The sequence below is a fragment of the Canis lupus genome, chromosome 26 (genome assembly GCF_048164855.1).
Source record: "Canis lupus baileyi chromosome 26, mCanLup2.hap1, whole genome shotgun sequence".
In the NCBI taxonomy this organism is placed as follows: domain Eukaryota; kingdom Metazoa; phylum Chordata; class Mammalia; order Carnivora; family Canidae; genus Canis; species Canis lupus.
Window position 1 is genome coordinate 25,462,429 of NC_132863.1, and position 17,458 is coordinate 25,479,886.

Below are 17,458 nucleotides of genomic sequence, written 5' to 3' on the forward strand. Positions count from 1 at the left end.
TCTAGCCTAGCAGGACCATCACCACATGGATGCAGGCAGAGGGGCCTGGTATCCAGGAAAGAGCTCTGACCTGGAGGCAAGCTGGACACCTGGATCTGCAGGATGCCTTTGTGTCACTTAAGTTCTCTGAGCCTCCACTTCTCTGTATACAAAATGCTGGATTTGGCTTTATAGATGCTCTAAGGCTCTTCCCTAATACTAAAAGCCTATGACTTTTCTTTTTTTTCTTTCTTTCTTTCTTTCTTTCTTTCTTTCTTTCTTTCTTTCTTTCTTTCTTTTGAGCCTATGACTTTTCTAAAGTATTGTCTAATTTTCCAACTATTCTAAATTCTCTGCCTTCAAAACTGCTCCTTCACATCCACTGTGCTTGACACAACACTTAAAACCTGACATAATGGGATCCCTGGGTGGCACAGCGGTTTAGCGCCTGCCTTTGGCCCAGGGCGCGATCCTGGAGACCTGGGATCGAATCCCACATCAGGCTCCTGGTGCATGGAGCCTGCTTCTCCCTCTGCCTGTGTCTCTGCCTCTCTCTCTCTCTCTGTGACTATCATAAAAAAATTAAAAAATTAAAAAAAAAAAAACCTGACATAAAACTCTTCATACAAGTTATATCATTTGACTTTCAAAACAGCCACCTGAGGTAGATACTTGTCCCTGCCCCTAGTCACATGGTGAGTTAACAGCAGACCCATGTCTCTTCCTTTCAAAGCCTAGCCCACTGCTCCACAACCCTCACTTGGCCTCCAACCTCCTTTCTCCCTTTCCTGGGCAAAAAATAAAAAATCCAGCCACGGCCAGGTTACATACTACAAAGCCAATTCCTCTTTTTCCTTGTGAAGCTTTGATGGTGGAGCCCAGACATCAGGAGTTGGAGTTGGGGACATAGGAGACACATCATCTTTCATTATGGATACCTGGTCAGTGTTACACATGTGACAGATTAGCAGACCTGAGATCAGAGAGGGAGGCTGAGACCAGATGTAAAAGAAGGTTGTTTTTTGTTTTTATACACAGTGTAGTTTTATTGAGTTTACCTGAGGCCATTCCTGTTTCTACATGTAAGTATATAAACATTTGTATCTTAATGAATAAGGCTGTTGCATTATACCCAGTGTAGGAGAGGATGTATTTTGTTTTTTGTTTTGTTTTGAAGAAAGTTTCTAGGAACTGACAGAACATTTCCAAAGAGGAAAGGTGGAAAATAAAAAAGGCCTTAAACAGAAACCAGAACTCCTCCCGGAGTGGAGAGGGGGCACTGCATGGGATCTCATGGGAGGGAACATCTAGATAGGTATTTCCTATGTCTGGGAGGAGGCAGACTTGAAGGGAGTATGCTTACAAACAGGCAGGGGCCTCTTGGAGGGAGCGGCATGACTGCTATGTGAGCTAAGGTATCTAACCTCTCTGGCTCAGATGAACAGATGAGCCTGTCCCTCTTTTCCACCAAGAAGTCACTGTCCCAAAGACCACCATGGTAGAGTTGCTGAAGTGGTGCTGTGGACAGCATTCTCTGGAGGAAGTCTTGCCTTTCGGGGACCTATATTACAGTTCCAGAGTTATCGAGCCACATGTTGGGAAGTCCTAAACCTGAGCTTGTGGGTGGACACAGGGCTTGGATTGGGATTCCGAATCCTACCAGTACAAAAGCCAGCTCACTCTGGCCCCTCTCAGAGCTGGTTTCCTGATCTGTAAAATAGGAATTCAACTCCCTACAAAGTTATCATGAGAAATATATAAGCACTTTCTTACCAAAATGCCTGATACACAATTAGGTATGCAAGAAAATAGCGATGGGTATGGAAATAGATCTTTCTGTTTGACCACTGGTGTCACAATCAGTTGAGAAGTGGGTCCTACATCATGTTACTGGTAATTGTTGAAGTACCAAAATTTGTAAAATTATTTACAGTGGAATCATATCATATATGCCTGTAACATATTGTATGATCTTGAGTCAGGACATTTGGCCTCTCTGAACCTCTGTCCTCATTAGTAACATGGGAATAATACTACCTGATAGCCAGAGACGGAGAATATAAAAATGAACAAACCACATTTGTGGAATGCTCAGTCAAGCAGGGACATTTCAGGAGTCTGTGCAACTCATGGATTAAAACCAGAAATCTAATCTTAGAGTTCAAAGCCTATCCTTCCTGTCTCCCAGGCCACCTTTTGAGCCCTTTACCTCATAGCTCCTCCTAAACTATAGTCAAATAACCCTTTCCTACCTCATCCCCTCAACTCACTCTTGCTTAAGCCATTCTGCCTAGAATGCCCTTGCCTTCAATTCTTCTCGTTAAAAATCATCAGTTCTTTTAAAATTTACTTCAGGCATCACGTTTTCCCTGCTGCCTTTCTCCTGCTGCTGCCCGGGACTTACCTCTAAAGTTGGGCACAGAAAAAGAAATGCCAGGAGATGGCAAAGCTGTTTTGTGAATGCATTCTCCCCCTAGCTTGAGATCCCAGAAGGGTAGGGTTAAGTCTCAAACATCCCAATATCCCATCATCAGGCCCTCCATTCAGTGGATGACCCTTAGAATAGTCTCCAGTTACCCTTCCCAAGTGGATTCTTGATTTCTAAGACCAGCACAGAGTTCAATATATGACCATTTAGGCAAACAGGAGGGAGCTCAATTTCCTCTAAGTGGCCTCTTATAAATGTGGGACTTTAGGAAAGACATTTAATCTTTATGAGCCTCCATTCTCATCTATAAAATTAGGGTAACATGACTAAGCTTATTGTGAGAATAAAGAAAATCAACTACAAAGCACCTAGCATCCAGCAGATGCTCAATAAATAGTTCCCCCTGAGGAGCACTGGATCAACCCAAAGTGTAGGGATCCCTGGGTGGCGCAGCGGTTTAGCACCTGCCTTTGGCCCAGGGCGCGATCCTGGAGACCCGGGATCGAATCCCACGTCAGGCTCCCGGTGCATGGAGCCTGCTTCTCCCTCTGCCTGTGTCTCTGCGCCTCTCTCTCTCTCTGTGTGTGTAACTATCATAAATAAATAAAAATTAAAAAAAAAAAAAAAAAACCCAAAGTGTAAAGGGGGAGAAAAATAAAATATGAATTGAAACACACAAAATATAAGGTAGAGGAAAAAATATGAATAGGGATTATAATGAATATAATGGGCTAAATTCACCTATTAAATGATAGTCTTAGATGAGGTTAAAAAATAGGCTGTTTACAAGAGACATACCTGAAAAGATAGAATTCTCTCACTTTACGCGTTCTTTCAACCCAAGGCTGTGCCTGCAGCCTTTATCAGTCCACACTGCAGACAACCCTTTGTTTTCATCAGCACACAACCATTACTTCTTATTCATGCCATATATTATTGGCTGTGGATTATCTATTTAATAAAGGCTCAAAATTTTTTAGGCACCAAAATTTTTATTTACCCTCCTTCCCACTCTCTTTGAACATTATAAACAATTAAACATTATAAACCAAACTAATCTTTTTGATCCAGGGTTGTGATAAGAACCATCATGTTACAAAGAGGTGGCCAGATCTATGTCTGCTTTTATGATTCTCTGGCCCTTCTCAACCTCAGGCTGTCACTTCTCTTGTCCTTTCTGGCTGTCCCTTAACAGTCTATTCTAACCTCTGTAAAATAGAAACTGAAAGTACTAACCTCATTGTTCTGTGAAACCTCTTCAAAAGAATGCCCAGCACTAAGCCAGGCTCTCTGGGGCATTCAAACTCTCAGAAGTTCCTCCCTTCCTTTTGATATCATTCATTCTCATCTGTCATGGGCTGAGGGACCAGTGAACCAGTAACTAAGAACATGGGTAGAAAGTTCATAGGCCAAGTGAGGGCCTAGATGGTAAAGTGTATGGGCTTTGTGACCACCACTGCTGACTTCCAAACTAAGTAAGGACTGACTGAGTGAACAGTTCCAAAACCCCTGAGCTCAGGGTTCCTTGCGGGTTTCTCCTATGTACTTCTATTATGACCAGGGCTTGAGAAGGGGCTTCTCCATTCCCTCTGCCACACCTAGAACAGTATGAAGGATGCAGCAAAGGCCAAAGACTAAGTGACCAGCACTGGGGAGTCAGTGGGGGACATTAACAAACCTATCTCAAAGTTGGTGCCATTTGCTCTTGGGGAAGAGAGGTGGGACCCCAGCAAGGCCAGCAGTTATAAGGCAAACAATAAGCCTGGTTCTCAGTAGCGGTAATGATCGGGCTTGAAGGGGCCATCACGGGACAAGCCCAGGTACTGGGCCTGCTTCTCAGTCAGCTTGGTCAGCTTCACATTCAGCTTACCCAGGTGAGCTTCAGCCACTGCTTCATCCAGCTGGAGAGAAACACAGGAAGACCCAGAATCAATGCCATGCTCTGGGACCCCTTACCTGCATCCAGCTACCAATACAGACAATTATTCTGTTGGAGTATCTGTCATGTGTTACATCTTACCTCATCCTATCCTCATAGTCAGCTTCAGTGGATGTGTTGTTTTTGGCTGCCTAGCTTCCCTTTTTCAAGAGGGAACCATACCCACCCCCCAAAGTAGCCCCAATGAAACCATCAACTATATTCCTTCCTCACTCTCCACCAATCCACGCAACTAGCCAAAAGCTTCTCTGGAATTTAACTAAGGATAGAATATATTTTCTATGACAGGTAGAGACAGGGACTCTTCAATTCCTAAAAGGGAGGGAATCTTTTTTTTTTAAGATTTTATTTATTTGAGAGAGAGAGAGAGAGAGAGAGAGCACAAGCACTCTCTTGTGGAGAGAGTGGGGAGAGGGAGAAGCAGGCTCCTTACTGAGCAGGTAGCCTGATATGGGGCTCAATCCCAGGACCCTAGGATCATGACCTGAGCTGAAGGCACACACTTAACTGACTGAGCCACCCAGGTGCTGTCAGGGAGGGAATCTTTTTTTTTTAATTTATTTTTTTTAAGTTTTTTATTTATTTATGATAGTCACAGAGAGAGAGAGGCAGAGACATAGGCAGAGGGAGAAGCAGGCTCCATGCACCGGGAGCCCGATGTGGGATTCGATCCCGGGTCTCCAGGATCGCGCCCTGGGCCAAAGGCAGGCGCCAAACCACTGCGCTACCCAGGGATCAGGGAGGGAATCTTAAACAGGGAAGGTATCCGTCTCAGCTCATAAGTGGCAAGTCTATTTGATAAGTGAAATGAATGTAAAGAAAATAGCCAAGACATAGAAAGATGAATCTTTAGGTCCACTGTCTGACTCTTAGAGTTCTATGTTATATAGCCAAGAGTTCCTTTTTAGATTATAATGGTTGTGATAGTTTTAAAATATATCCTTAAAAGTCTGTCCAAAATTCTTTTTTTTTTTAAGATTTTACTTATTTATTTGACAGAGAGATAGAGAGAGCCAGAGAGCACAGCAGGGGGAATGGCAGAGGGAGAAGGAAAAGCAGGCTCCTCGCTGAGCAGGGAGCCCTATGTGGGGCTCAGTCCCAGGACCCTGGGATCATGACCTGAGCTGAAGGCACACACTTAACTCACTGGGCCACCCAGGTCCCCTTGTCCATAGATTCTTAACACCCTTTCCTTTAAGAGGGAGAGCCTATTCCTTATCTTTGAGTAACTCCCTCTAATGAATAGAATAAAGCAAAAATGATGTTGTGGGACTTGGAGACTAGGTCCTAAAAGGCACTTGCAGCTTCCTCCTTTGCTCTACTCTGGATCACTCATTCTAGGGGAAGGCCAGCTGCCATCTCATCTGGACACTTAAGCAATCCTATGGAGACGGACCCATGTGGTGAGGAATTGAGACCTGCCAACAGCCAACACTGACATGAAGTGAATCTTCCAGCCAGTCAAGCCTTCAGATGACAACAGCCACTCTCTGGGAGTCATTCCCTGCTTTTGGGCCTCCATTTCCTCCTCTGTTAGATGGAATGTTTCTGCCTATGGAGGACCCCTAAGAGGATAGAGATAAACCTACCTTTTTGGGCAGGAAGTGAACCCCAACAGAGTACTTGTCTGGGTGGGTCCACAATTCTATCTGTGCCAGCACTTGATTGGTGAATGAGTTGCTCATCACAAAGCTGGGATGGCCCATAGCACAGCCCAGGTTGACCAGCCGGCCCTCAGCCAACAGGATGATACGGCGCCCATTTTTCAGCCGGTAGCGGTCAACCTGCAATTGAGCAGAGCAATAATGAGGGTTGGCAGGGCACTGTTCCTGCCTCATCCTACCCTCTTGTCCAGCAGGACTTCCTCCCTCCAATAGTGTCTGTGAAGGGCCTAGACCATCTTAGAACAACCTCCAGCATTGCGCCTGGCACTCAAAATTAGTAGGAGCCAATATTTATTTAGCAGCTCTGAGCTACAAACCTCATGGGTCTGCTGTGAGAATTTAATGAGTGGACATGTGTCAAGCACTTGACACATGGTTTGGCAGATAGATACTAAGTACTCATAAGTATTAGCTAATATTATTATTGCCATGTGCCCTGGGCTAAGAGCATACACAATTATATATATACATATAATTATCACATTTGATTCTAATAACAACCCTATGATGTATGTACTACTATTATCCTCATTTCACACATAGAGAAACTGAAGTCTAAAGGGTTAAGTTGCTGCAATTTGAGCCTGGAGGACATTTTGAGGACAAATCCCATATTCTCAATCATCATGCTTAGTAAAAATTGAATGGAGTGGTACTCAACCTAAGCTGCACAGCAGAATCATCTTGAGAGCTTTAAAAAAAAAAAAAAAAAAAATGGAGATGTCCTGATGTCATTCTAAGATTTTGATTTAAGAGGCCTTAAAACCAGGCCTTCCTCCCTCCCATCTCACTGCCCAGGTTGCCAGAGTCTGCTCATCTACCCTCCTTGGTGATCAGTCCACAAACATGTCCCCCGCTGTCTTCCATCTGCCCACGCTGCTGGGCCTACTCACCTGGGGCTTGATGTTCACTTTCTCTACAGCATTTTCATTCAGCCATTTGACGTCAATCTCCACGTCAAAGTGTCCGATGTTACACACAATGGCATCATCTTTCATCTGTTCAAAGTGCCTGTTGGGGAGCGCCAACCCATGGAAAACTGTTAGGGACAAAGAGCGACCCAAGCCTAACCCCTTCCTTGTTCCCTGCAACCCCCAACCTAGCACCTACCGGCCAAGGATGATGTCAACACAGCCTGTGGTGGTGACAAATATATTGCCTTCCTGACAGGCCTCATCCATAGTGGTCACCTCATAGCCTGTGCAGAGATGGTGTCCACAGGTCATCCAGGGTGGCCCTGCCCCTCCTCTGGCCCCAGTGGCTGACAGACAACCCTCGCCCTATCATACCCTCCATGGCAGCCTGCAGTGCATTGATGGGGTCGATCTCCGTGATGATGACGCGGGCCCCAAAACCCCGCAGGGCCTGGGCACAACCTTTGCCCACATCGCCATAGCCTGCTACCACTGCCACCTTGCCTGCAATCATCACATCCGTAGCCCGCTTGATGCCATCTATAAGAGACTCCCGGCAGCCATACAGGTTGTCAAACTTGCTCTGAAAGAAGAGGGGCAAAAGGGTGATGGGGGCAGGCAAGGCCCTGGGGCCTCAGAAACTACTCTCAGCATCTTGGCCTAATCAGCTCCTGTGACTTCTCCCTACCAGCTAATGTGCTCATATGCCCCTTGCTCTGAATCAGCCCAAGACCTTCTCCCTAGCCTTTCTATGCCAGTCTAGAAGGCTTCCTAAGGATTAACTGCTAAGAGAGATTGCCTAAAACCTGCTTCATTTTAAAGCTCTTGGTGCCCAGCTCTAAAACTCACCATAGAGTTCTTTTCCTCTTTAATCTACTTATTACCCTCAGTCGCTTATTACCCCTTACCCACCCCCACCACCACCCCTCAAATGAGGGCTTCAAGTCTCTAGCCTACAGCCTTCCCAGGGGCCCTTCTTCAGAGGCCTACTCCTGAGCACTGGGAATGAACAGCTGAACATGGCACTGCCCCCAGACTCACTTTGGTGACAGAGTCGTTCACATTGATGGCAGGCACCTTCAGCTTCCCGTTGGCCATCATCTTGTATAGATTATGAACCCCTGTTGTGGTCTCTTCAGAAATGCCTCGGATGCCTGGACAAGAGAGAAGGGGATGAGCCTAAGGGGCTGCCCAAGGGGAAAAAGGCAGTGCCTCTGGCATGAGACCCCAAGAGCCTCAGAGAGCCCACACCTCAACTCATCCAAATTCCTTATCTTTGCCCCTGAAAGCTGCTCCTCTTTCTGGGTTCCATCTCTGTGACTGATACCAGTCACCTGATCCTCCAGGCCAGCATGCAAGAGGAGTCACCACCATCACCAGGCCTAAGCACTCCAGCTTGGGCTAGAGCTGGTGCTCTCTCACCAGCAATCTCAAGCTCTTCATGCCTGCTGCCACTGCCCTAGTGGCAGTGCCCAGCACGACCCATCTTCTACACAGGAGCCAGCAGCCATTTTTAATGTGTATATATTTTCAGAGAAATCTTTTTTTAGACTTTATTTATTCATGAGAGACACACAGAGAGAGTCAGAGACATAGGTTCCCTTGAGGAGCCTGATGCAGGACTTGATCCCAGGACCACGGGATCACGACCTGAACCAAAGACAGATGCTCAACCACTGAGCCACGCAGGTGCCCCCAGAGAAATCTTTTTAATATCATCCAATTATTTCTCTTTGCTCTCAGGATCAAGCCAAAATCTCTCTAGCCTGTTAAGTCCTCACACATCTGCCCTTCATTAGGGCTCCAGCCACACCCTGCAATTCTCCCCAGTGAAAAAAAGCTGACAAACTGGCTTCCTTTCAGTTTCCTGAATAGTCCATCTTTTCCTGCCTCAGGGCCTTTGTACTCAGTACTCCCTCTACATTCCTCCCCACCCAGATTTAACAAAGCTAATCCCAGCCCTGGCCTTATGCTTGCCCTCAAACCAGACCTTAGCCAGGCCTCCCCACCACAACCTCAGCCCCACATCATCAGAAATCTGGAGTCCAGGCCCCAACATGTCTGTGGGAAACTGCCATCCTCCCATCTTCCACAGAATCTGCTGCTCGAGGCAGTGGAATCTTGCCAGGCTGCTGCTTTCACATGGGCAAGCAGGCCCCATCTAGAACACCTTGCCCACACACCTACCCCACTTACCTACCTGATAGGAGCTGTGGGTACTTGGTGTGGATGAGATTGGTAAGGTCACCTCCGTCATCCAGAATCATGTTGAGGGGTCCATCCTTAAAGTACAGTGTCTGCTCAATGCACCACAGGTACTCCTCATCCGTTTCACCCTTCCAGGCATACACTGGAGGTGGAGTGGGACAGCACATCAGAACCTGGCCCTCCCCACTGGTGCCTGCTCCAGGGAACCACCTGAGCACAGCCAATACAATCTCCTACCAAATTCCCATCCCTAGAAGATTCAGGCAGTGAAAAGAACAGAACTTGGAACCAGATCTGAGTACAAATCCTGGTTCTACATTCACCAGCTGTGTGACTTTGAGCAAATCACTTCCCCTCTGTGAGCCTCAGTTTCTTCATCTCTAATATACAGATTAAGGCCAAGTACGGCCCCCCAGATATAGGTATCTGGAAATAATTATTTCCTTCCCTACTCCCTTCTGTCTGGGCCCCAAAGACTAGGACATCAACCTAAGGACCAGGGCTCCCACCCATGATGCCTACTGCTGGGATGAAGGTGCTACAGGATCAGTGAGCCACACTCAGGTGGACCAGCAGCCAAAGTCCAAGATTAATTTTGCACTGAAGGACTTGAGGGCCCAGCAGTCTCTGTGGTGGGTTGTCCCAGACTGTCTGACCAAAAAATTATTCTGACTGTCTCATGCTCCATCTCGTTTTTTCTATCTCTGAGGCAGGCAATACCATCATCATCATTTACAGATGCCCAGAGAGGGGCTAAGATGTGCCCTGTCACTCAGCATGGGCATTCCAGAACAGCCACCAGAATCCAGGACTCCTGACTGCCAGCCCAGACTGGGACACTGACGCGGGGGGGGGGGGGGGGGGGGCGCTTCCATGAATCTCCTGTGAGCAAATGTAACTGACCAAGCAGGCCCAGCAGCTGCCTCCTCCTCCAAACTATAGCAGACAGTGGTCTTGTAAACAAGGCCTTTCCCAGAAAAGGGTCATGGAGTCAAATAAGGCTGAGGAGTGGGGGACCTGTCTGAGCCCTTCCAAGCCCCCCCCAACCCATTCCCTCCACCTATGGCTGGTTAGAAGGAATGTCCTATTTATTTTATTTTTTTAAGATTTTATTTATTTATTCATGAGAGACAGAGAGAGAGGAGAGACACAGAGGAGAAGCAGGCTCCATTCAGGAAGCCCGACGTGGGACTCGATCCCGGGACTCCAGGATCACACCCTGGGCCAGAGGCAGGTGCCAAACCACTGAGCCACCCAGGGATCCCCAGGAATGTCCTATTTAATCACCATCAGAGCTAACCACTCTCCTCCTCAAGTCCCAGCAGACTGTGCCTGTTTCTTCAGCAGCTTGTGATAAAGTCTCAGCCCCCCAGACTATCAGACCCTAGGGCAATGAACCTCTGAGGCTCTTTTTCTGCCCATATCTCTCCCTGATTCTTTTTGGAAATGACCTACATTCTTCCTTTAAGGAACTTCCTCTCCTCCACATCATATGGCTCCCAATCATAAGATCCCACCCTTCCTGGTTACAGGACTTGAGATGGGCCAGTAAGTGCATTCCACAGGATTTTAGACGACAGTGGAACAAAACAAGTCTTTCCTTCAATCATTAGACTAGAATTCTGCAACCATGACTCCTCTCCCCTGCCATGGGAAAACTTGTCACAGTAGGAGTCAGTGAAGAAAACAAGGAGAAGCAGAGTTCCATCATGTATTCCCATATCCCTCAGCAGCAAACAGGACTCACCTGGAATGCCAGCCTTGGCAATGGCAGCAGCTGCATGGTCCTGGGTAGAGAAGATGTTGCAGCTGGACCACTGCACCTGGAACAAAAAACAAGACAGGGCTACCAGTCATAGACAGCTCAGAAGCACTGGGGTCACTGGAAAGGGATAAAGCAAAGCCCTGGATCGAGAGGGAAGAGGCCCCGCAGGCTCTTCAACCATAGGCTGCGGACAACTGATGAGTAGATAAGAGCCAGAGCATTAACAAAACCCAATTTAGGTTTTAAAACATCACCTGGTACTAAACATGATGTGGAGGTTAAAGGGCTCCACAAGGAAGCAAGGAGACAAGAAGCTGCTGTAAGAGTTCAGACAAAGAAATGCAATGGTGGCAGTGGAGGTGATGATGGGTATATTCTGCAGGTTGAGATGATAGAACTTGCTGTAGGATTAGCTGTCGGGGTGAGGGAGGAAAAGGAGTCAGGGATGACCCCAGGTTCTTGAGCTGAGAAGACTGGAAGGTTGATGTTTCCATTTACTTACATGAGGAAGACTGCAGGAAGAGGAAGGGAACAGGAAATCATGAATTTGAACATGTTGAGGTTGAGCTGTCTATTAGATATCTACGTGGAGTTGACTGACACATCAGCTGCTGGATACATAAGTCTGGAGTTGCAGGGAGAAGTCCAGGCTAATACACATATTTGGGAGTTATACAGACAGTATTTAAAGCCATAAAATCAGACCACTGAGTGCGAATGTTGAAATAAGCATCCAAGGACTGAGCATTGGTGGGATTGTCGGTTGGTATTGGCTGCTCTTCTCTGCCCTGTCTTGGGAAACCATCTTACTCCAAAGTTCCCAGAGAGGTTAGAAGAGCTGCCAGCCATTGGTACTTATAACCTAAGCCGAAACAATGAAAGTACACCATCCTTCTGGCACCATGATTGGTCCATAGCAGGTACATGAACCTGGGAGGGCCAGTGAGAGCCAGTCCTTGGATGATCCAGTGGGACATCAGCGTTGAGGTTTTCCCACCCCGAGCTCCTCAGTTAGAAGGGTGTGAGCTGAAGGAACTCAGGAACTATTGTCCTAGTCAGGTCGAAAATACGCATAAGAATAGTCACCACAAAGGGTGTGGACACTGTCGACAAGCTTGGAGCCCCTGCTGGGCCAAAGGGGCACCACATTGGACTTCCCTGCCCCCACCCCCCACAGAAAATACTGAAGGCCTCACCTCAGCACCCAGGGCTACGAGGGTCTCAATGAGGACAGCTGTCTCCACGGTCATGTGTAGGCAGCCAGCGATGCGGGCACCCTTCAGTGGCTTGGAGGCCGAGTACATCTCCCTCATGCGCATCAGGCCCGGCATCTCATTCTCTGCTATGTCCAGGGCCTTGCGTCCCCAGGAGGCCAGGCTGATGTCAGCTGCAGGGCCAAGATGGATGAGATTGCGTGAGCTGTCTCCTCCCACCAACCGCAAAGCACCACCATTCTCACTCATTCAACAAGGATTTACAGAGCCAGGGCAGTCAAAAAAGACAGACATCGTCCCTGCCTAACCACAGCTTACAGCCTTGTGGGAGAACACGTGTAATCAAAGAATCAACAGGAATGTGAAAATTACAACACAGGTAAATGCCCCTTGAAAATAGCTATCAGCTTATACGTAAGTCCTACTACCCCCCCCTTCCCCCCCCTTTAAGATTTTATTTATTTATTCATGAGAGACACAGAGAGAGAGAGAAAGGGGCAGAGACACAGGTAGAGGGAGAAGCAGGCCCCATGCAGGGAGCCCGATGTGGGACTCCAGGATCACACCCTAAGCTGAAGACAGATGCTTAAATACTAAGTCACCCAGGCGCACCCACTATTGGAAATAGACCCACTACCCTCCCACTACCCTTTCTGATCACCTAGGTTGGTCACCTACCAACCTCATTTCTTAAAGATTTTGGCTTCTGGCGCTCCATCTTCCAAGTCATCATTCTTGGTGACTCCATCACTCATAAATAATATCAAACACGTTGGACTCAACACAGTTGCTTGATCTCCTTCACCACATGAATATGCTGCTTCCCCCTACTCATGTTCCTTTCCACTCAGAGTAAACTCACCTGTATAACGAACACTCTTGGCCTCTCTCTGCCTTAGAGGAAGCCAGAGTGGCTTGTCTGATTGGTGAATTTGGGAGGAATAAAGGGCATGCTCAGTTCAGCTCTCCCTTTGCAAGCAAGCAGCCAGCCAGCCTGCAGGAAGCAAGTTCTTCCACAGAGACCTGCCTTGCTCACCTTGCCTGTACCTGGAGGAACTGCCCAATTTGGCAGTTTGTTAGCAGGATCACTGGACTTCAACACTCATCTCTACCCTCTGGCTTTGATACTATCAATAATGAGTTATGTTTTGGCTTCTACCACCCCAAATGTCTCAAATTTGCCCACATTCTCAGACAGGAAAGAAGAATACTATAATGAGCTCTCTCGCCATCTCATAGTCTTCTAATAAGCTCACCCTTTCTGTCTCCCAGCCCACACCAGCCCCATTCCCCAGGTCAGTGGTTGCAAACTTCCACAGTAAGAGTCATCAGGCATACTTGTAAAACTCTCCTAGAAAAAAAGATTCAATAGGTCTAGGATGAGGGCTGGGACTCCTGGTGATTTTAATCTCTCGGGAAATTTAGAACCTGCCAATCATCCAAAGATGTGGTGGGTGAGAGGGAAAGGATTGTAGAGAATTTAATGGTAACAATAAAACTAAGTCAGTCTGCTTCCTACTGTACATCTAAACAATTTCAGAGAAAAAATGAGGGAGGAACTATTGCCACAATGCCTCACCACACATCCCATTGCTATCACCCTCCTACCTCACCCCCACCCATCCACCTCTTTGGAAATCTTGATTTCAAGCAACCAACTCTAGCCATGTCCCATCTTTCTAATCCTCTCCCTCTGGAGCCCCAACTCCAGTAAGGGCAAGGATGGTGAGGTCAGAACCTCTAATGCATTAATCCTACCAATTTCCAGTCTCTCACCACACCACCTTCCTATTCTCAACTTCTTCCACAGTTTAAGATTCCACTGTTCCCTCTGAAAACCTCTTGGCAAAACTCCCACCCTAGTTAAACCCAATCCCCCACTGCACCCAAGCCAGTGAGCCCAGCAGGAGGAAAACCACAACCATATCAAGACCAGAAATCTCATGGGACACCAAGCAATCTTTGTACATTTTCTTAGTAAATTTATTCTCCTTAGGTTGGGGTGCCTGGATAGCTCCAGTTATGTGTCCAACTCTTGATTTCAGTCATGATCTCAGGTTGTGAGATAGAGCCCCACATCGGGCTACATGCTGAGCATGGAGCCTGCTTGACTCTCTCTCCCTCTGTCCCCCACCTCACACTCTCTTGCATACGCTCTCTCAGAAAAAAAAAAAAAAAAATTTACTCTTTTGCTGCTCTGTCCAAACCTCTAACGCCTCTCCTCACCAACTAATGACAATTCACTGAGAAGAATTCAGAACTTCGCCACATTTCCTCTGTGCAATCCACTATCCTCCTCCTCTGTAGCTATAGACCAAGCATTTTTGTTACAAGAGAACAGCTCTACTAGGTGGGGCTTGATCCCATGTCCTCTCAACTTTTTTCGGAACTTCACTACTCTGAAACTGTTCTCAAGGTCTCCCAAGATTGGCCTCATCCTACATCTAAAGGTCAATTATCTATCTTTATGTTTCTCCTTGAAGTACTGCTCCCACTAGTTATATCCTCCTTCTGAAACACTTTCTTTTCTTGGCTTCTATGCCTGTCCTTCTGTGGTTTTCTTTCTACCTTCCTGGCTCCTCTTCCTTCAACTGACTCTTATGTTTGGAAACCTTCAGGGTTTCCATCATCTTGCTTCTTACCAGATGAGCTCATCCAGTTCAGCTTGAAATACCTTCCCTACAGCAATTATTCCTATGTTATTTCCAGCCCAAACTTCTCCCCTGAATTTAGGACTCATAAAATCCATCTTATCTACTCAGCATCTCTACTTGGATGCCCAACTGGATCTACTATGTGTCATGTTTGAGCCCTTGGGACTCCTCCTCCCTCCTAAACTTTTACTTCCCCTATCTTCCCTTTTTAGGAAATGAAACCATTTGACCAGCTACTTCAGCCAAAATCTTAAGATTTCTTTATTCTTTTCCCCTTTCACCAACCCTCCCCCTTCCAGCACAAATAGGCTCTCAATCCTGACCAGCTGATCTCTCCACCGTATAAGCCCCCACTGATGAGACCTTGACTTAAGCTTTCTGAGCTTCAGTTTCATAGGGACAACTGTCTACTCCAGCTACTTGATAAGCTACTATTTCCACAGAAACTTTACAAGTACTCCGTACTAGTGCCTCAGCTTCTTCCTCTGTATAATGGGATAAAGTCCAATTCCAAAGATTATTTTGTAAACACATGCAAATCACCAAATACGATGCAAACACTCCATAAATACCGATGCCTTTCTCTAGGTTTAATGGTGTCTTGAATTTAAAAACTACTAGCAGGGCAGCCCTGGTGGCTCAGTGGTTTAGCACCTGCCTTTGGCCCAGGGCATGATCCTGGAGACCCGGGATCAAGTCCTAGGTCGGGCTCCCTGCACGGAGCCTGCCTCTGTGTGTGTGTGTGTTTCGAATGAATAAATAAAATAAAAACTACTAGCAGCCCGAAGAGATTTGTGCTAAGAGTTCATTGAGTTTGCTCCAACTGTGTCCACTTATACACAGTGGTGAAAATGTGTGCTTAGAGGCCTTCAAGGCCTACATTCTTATCCTGCTCCAACATCTCCCAGCTGTAAGATCTTGAGCAAACTACCTTTACTCCTGTGTCTCTGCATACTCATCATAAAATTAGAAATAGCCCCTTCCCCAAAAAACCGTGAGAATAAAGTGAATTAGTGTAGAATAAAGCTCAGAAGAGGTGCCCATCCCATTGTATACGCCCAATAAATATGAACTGTCCCGACGCCTGGGTGGCTCGGCGGTTGAGCGCCTGCCTTCGGCTCAGGGTGTGATCCTGGAGTCCCGGGATCGAGTCCCACATCGGGCTCCCTGCCTGGAGCCTGCTTCTCCCTCTGCCTGTGTCTCTGCCTCTCTCTCTCCTCTCTGTGTATTCTCATGAATAAATAAAATCTTTAAAAAAAGAGTAACTGTCATTTTATCAACTTCAATCCATAGGACAGCAGGGATTTTTCTAAGCACTCCAAGTTTTCTCGGAGAGTCTCTGCACGACTGTCCCTGTTGGCCAGGACAGTGACCCCAGAGATTGAGTAACGAGCCCCAAGTCCCTGTGAGTGGACTAGCGCCGGCCCCAGGCTCGCTCTTCAGGCCTCTCCTCCTCACATGCCTTAGCGGCTCCAGCGCCCTCGCCTTCCCTACAGGAGGCCCAGACAGGATTGGGCACTTGTCTGGGTCCACCCAGCTGGCCAAGGGGCCAGTCCAGGCCCAGACCGCAGCATCTTGACCTCCCGGCCCTGCAGGTGCCAGTCCCAGGCCACGGCCAGGTGCACGCTCTCCGCCCACCCCAGCCTCCTCCGTGCGCGACACGCCGCCGGTTAGCTGCTCCGCAGCCCACGCCGTTGCACTGGGCCTCGCACGGCACGCCGGGACTTGTAGTCCACCACCGCCTAAGACGACCGGCTCGCTGCGACGTGAGAACTCCAACCCCCAAACTGCCTCGCGCGGCCAAGATCGCGCCGAGCTAAAGATTCAAGGGGACCAGGAGCGCACCGCGAGGGCCCTGCGGCCGCCTCTCAGACAAGCCCCGGCGCGAGCTGAGCCGACCTGACTAGGTCCACTTCTGGAACTCACCGACTTTGTAGGGCAGTTTGTCCGACATGCTGGCAGCGCTTCCGCACAGAGTGATGGACACCGAAGGGAGCCGGCCTCAGGGGTAGGACCTGACACTGGAAGGGCGGCGCTGGGCAGAGATCTGCACCAGGCGCCGGCGCCTTTAAGTATCTTCCTCTGTCTTGCATATTCATGAGCCCCGTTGGAGCTGAGTGGTCGGGGGCGGGGCCCAACGCCAGGGGGCGGGAGGCTGGAGCCGGAACGGACTTTGATCCCCGCTGGGGGGAAAAAACAATTTTGTCCACACTGGTTCTGGAAGGGAGCTCTGGGAGAGGCCTGAGAGCAAACCTGAGGCCCTCTTTCTTTCATTCGTTCAGCCAGGAAATCCAAAGTCAAAACTGAGTGGAACTGCTATTCTAACCAGTTCACTTCCCTGAGCCGCAATTTTCTCATTAATAAAATGGGCTAAATGATAACTTACCAAACGGATTATACATAAAGTTGCAATGTCAGGTACCTAGCACATCCCAGATACTACACACTCCCCTGCAGGTAACCACTATCCTGAGTTTAGGTAAAGTCTCATGCATGTTACTACTTTTACTACATATGTCTACATCGTTAAACTTTTTTTTTTTTCGTTAAACGTTTTATAGAATTCTTCCTATATTTAAGACCTTTATATAAATAGTACCATACTAAAATAAATAAGTAAATAAATAAATAAATAGTACCACTGTACTTAGCCTTCTGAAACTTGCTTTCTTCTGTCAATAAACATTTCTATG

General features: G+C 47.5%; 1 protein-coding gene across 4 annotated transcripts; it reads right to left on the reverse strand.

Moving 5' to 3' along the window:
- Positions 1-3,379: 3,379 nt before the first annotated feature.
- On the reverse strand, positions 3,380-16,851 carry AHCY (adenosylhomocysteinase). 4 transcript variants are annotated; one of them, XM_072800631.1, is made up of 10 exons: positions 16,692-16,851; positions 12,094-12,284; positions 10,880-10,955; positions 9,125-9,274; positions 7,966-8,078; positions 7,300-7,507; positions 7,121-7,208; positions 6,904-7,021; positions 5,936-6,130; positions 3,380-4,308 (listed from the first exon to the last, which is right to left on the reverse strand). In XM_072800631.1, the coding sequence occupies exons 1-10, from the start codon at positions 16,717-16,719 to the stop codon at positions 4,177-4,179; spliced, it is 1,299 nt and encodes a 432-aa protein (XP_072656732.1). In that variant the 5' UTR covers positions 16,720-16,851; the 3' UTR covers positions 3,380-4,176. The 4 variants fall into 4 exon arrangements, with proteins under 4 accessions (XP_072656732.1, XP_072656734.1, XP_072656733.1 ...); XM_072800633.1 differs by lacking the exon at positions 16,692-16,851 and adding an exon at positions 16,404-16,523; XM_072800632.1 differs by lacking the exon at positions 16,692-16,851 and adding an exon at positions 16,228-16,368.
- Positions 16,852-17,458: the final 607 nt, after the last annotated feature.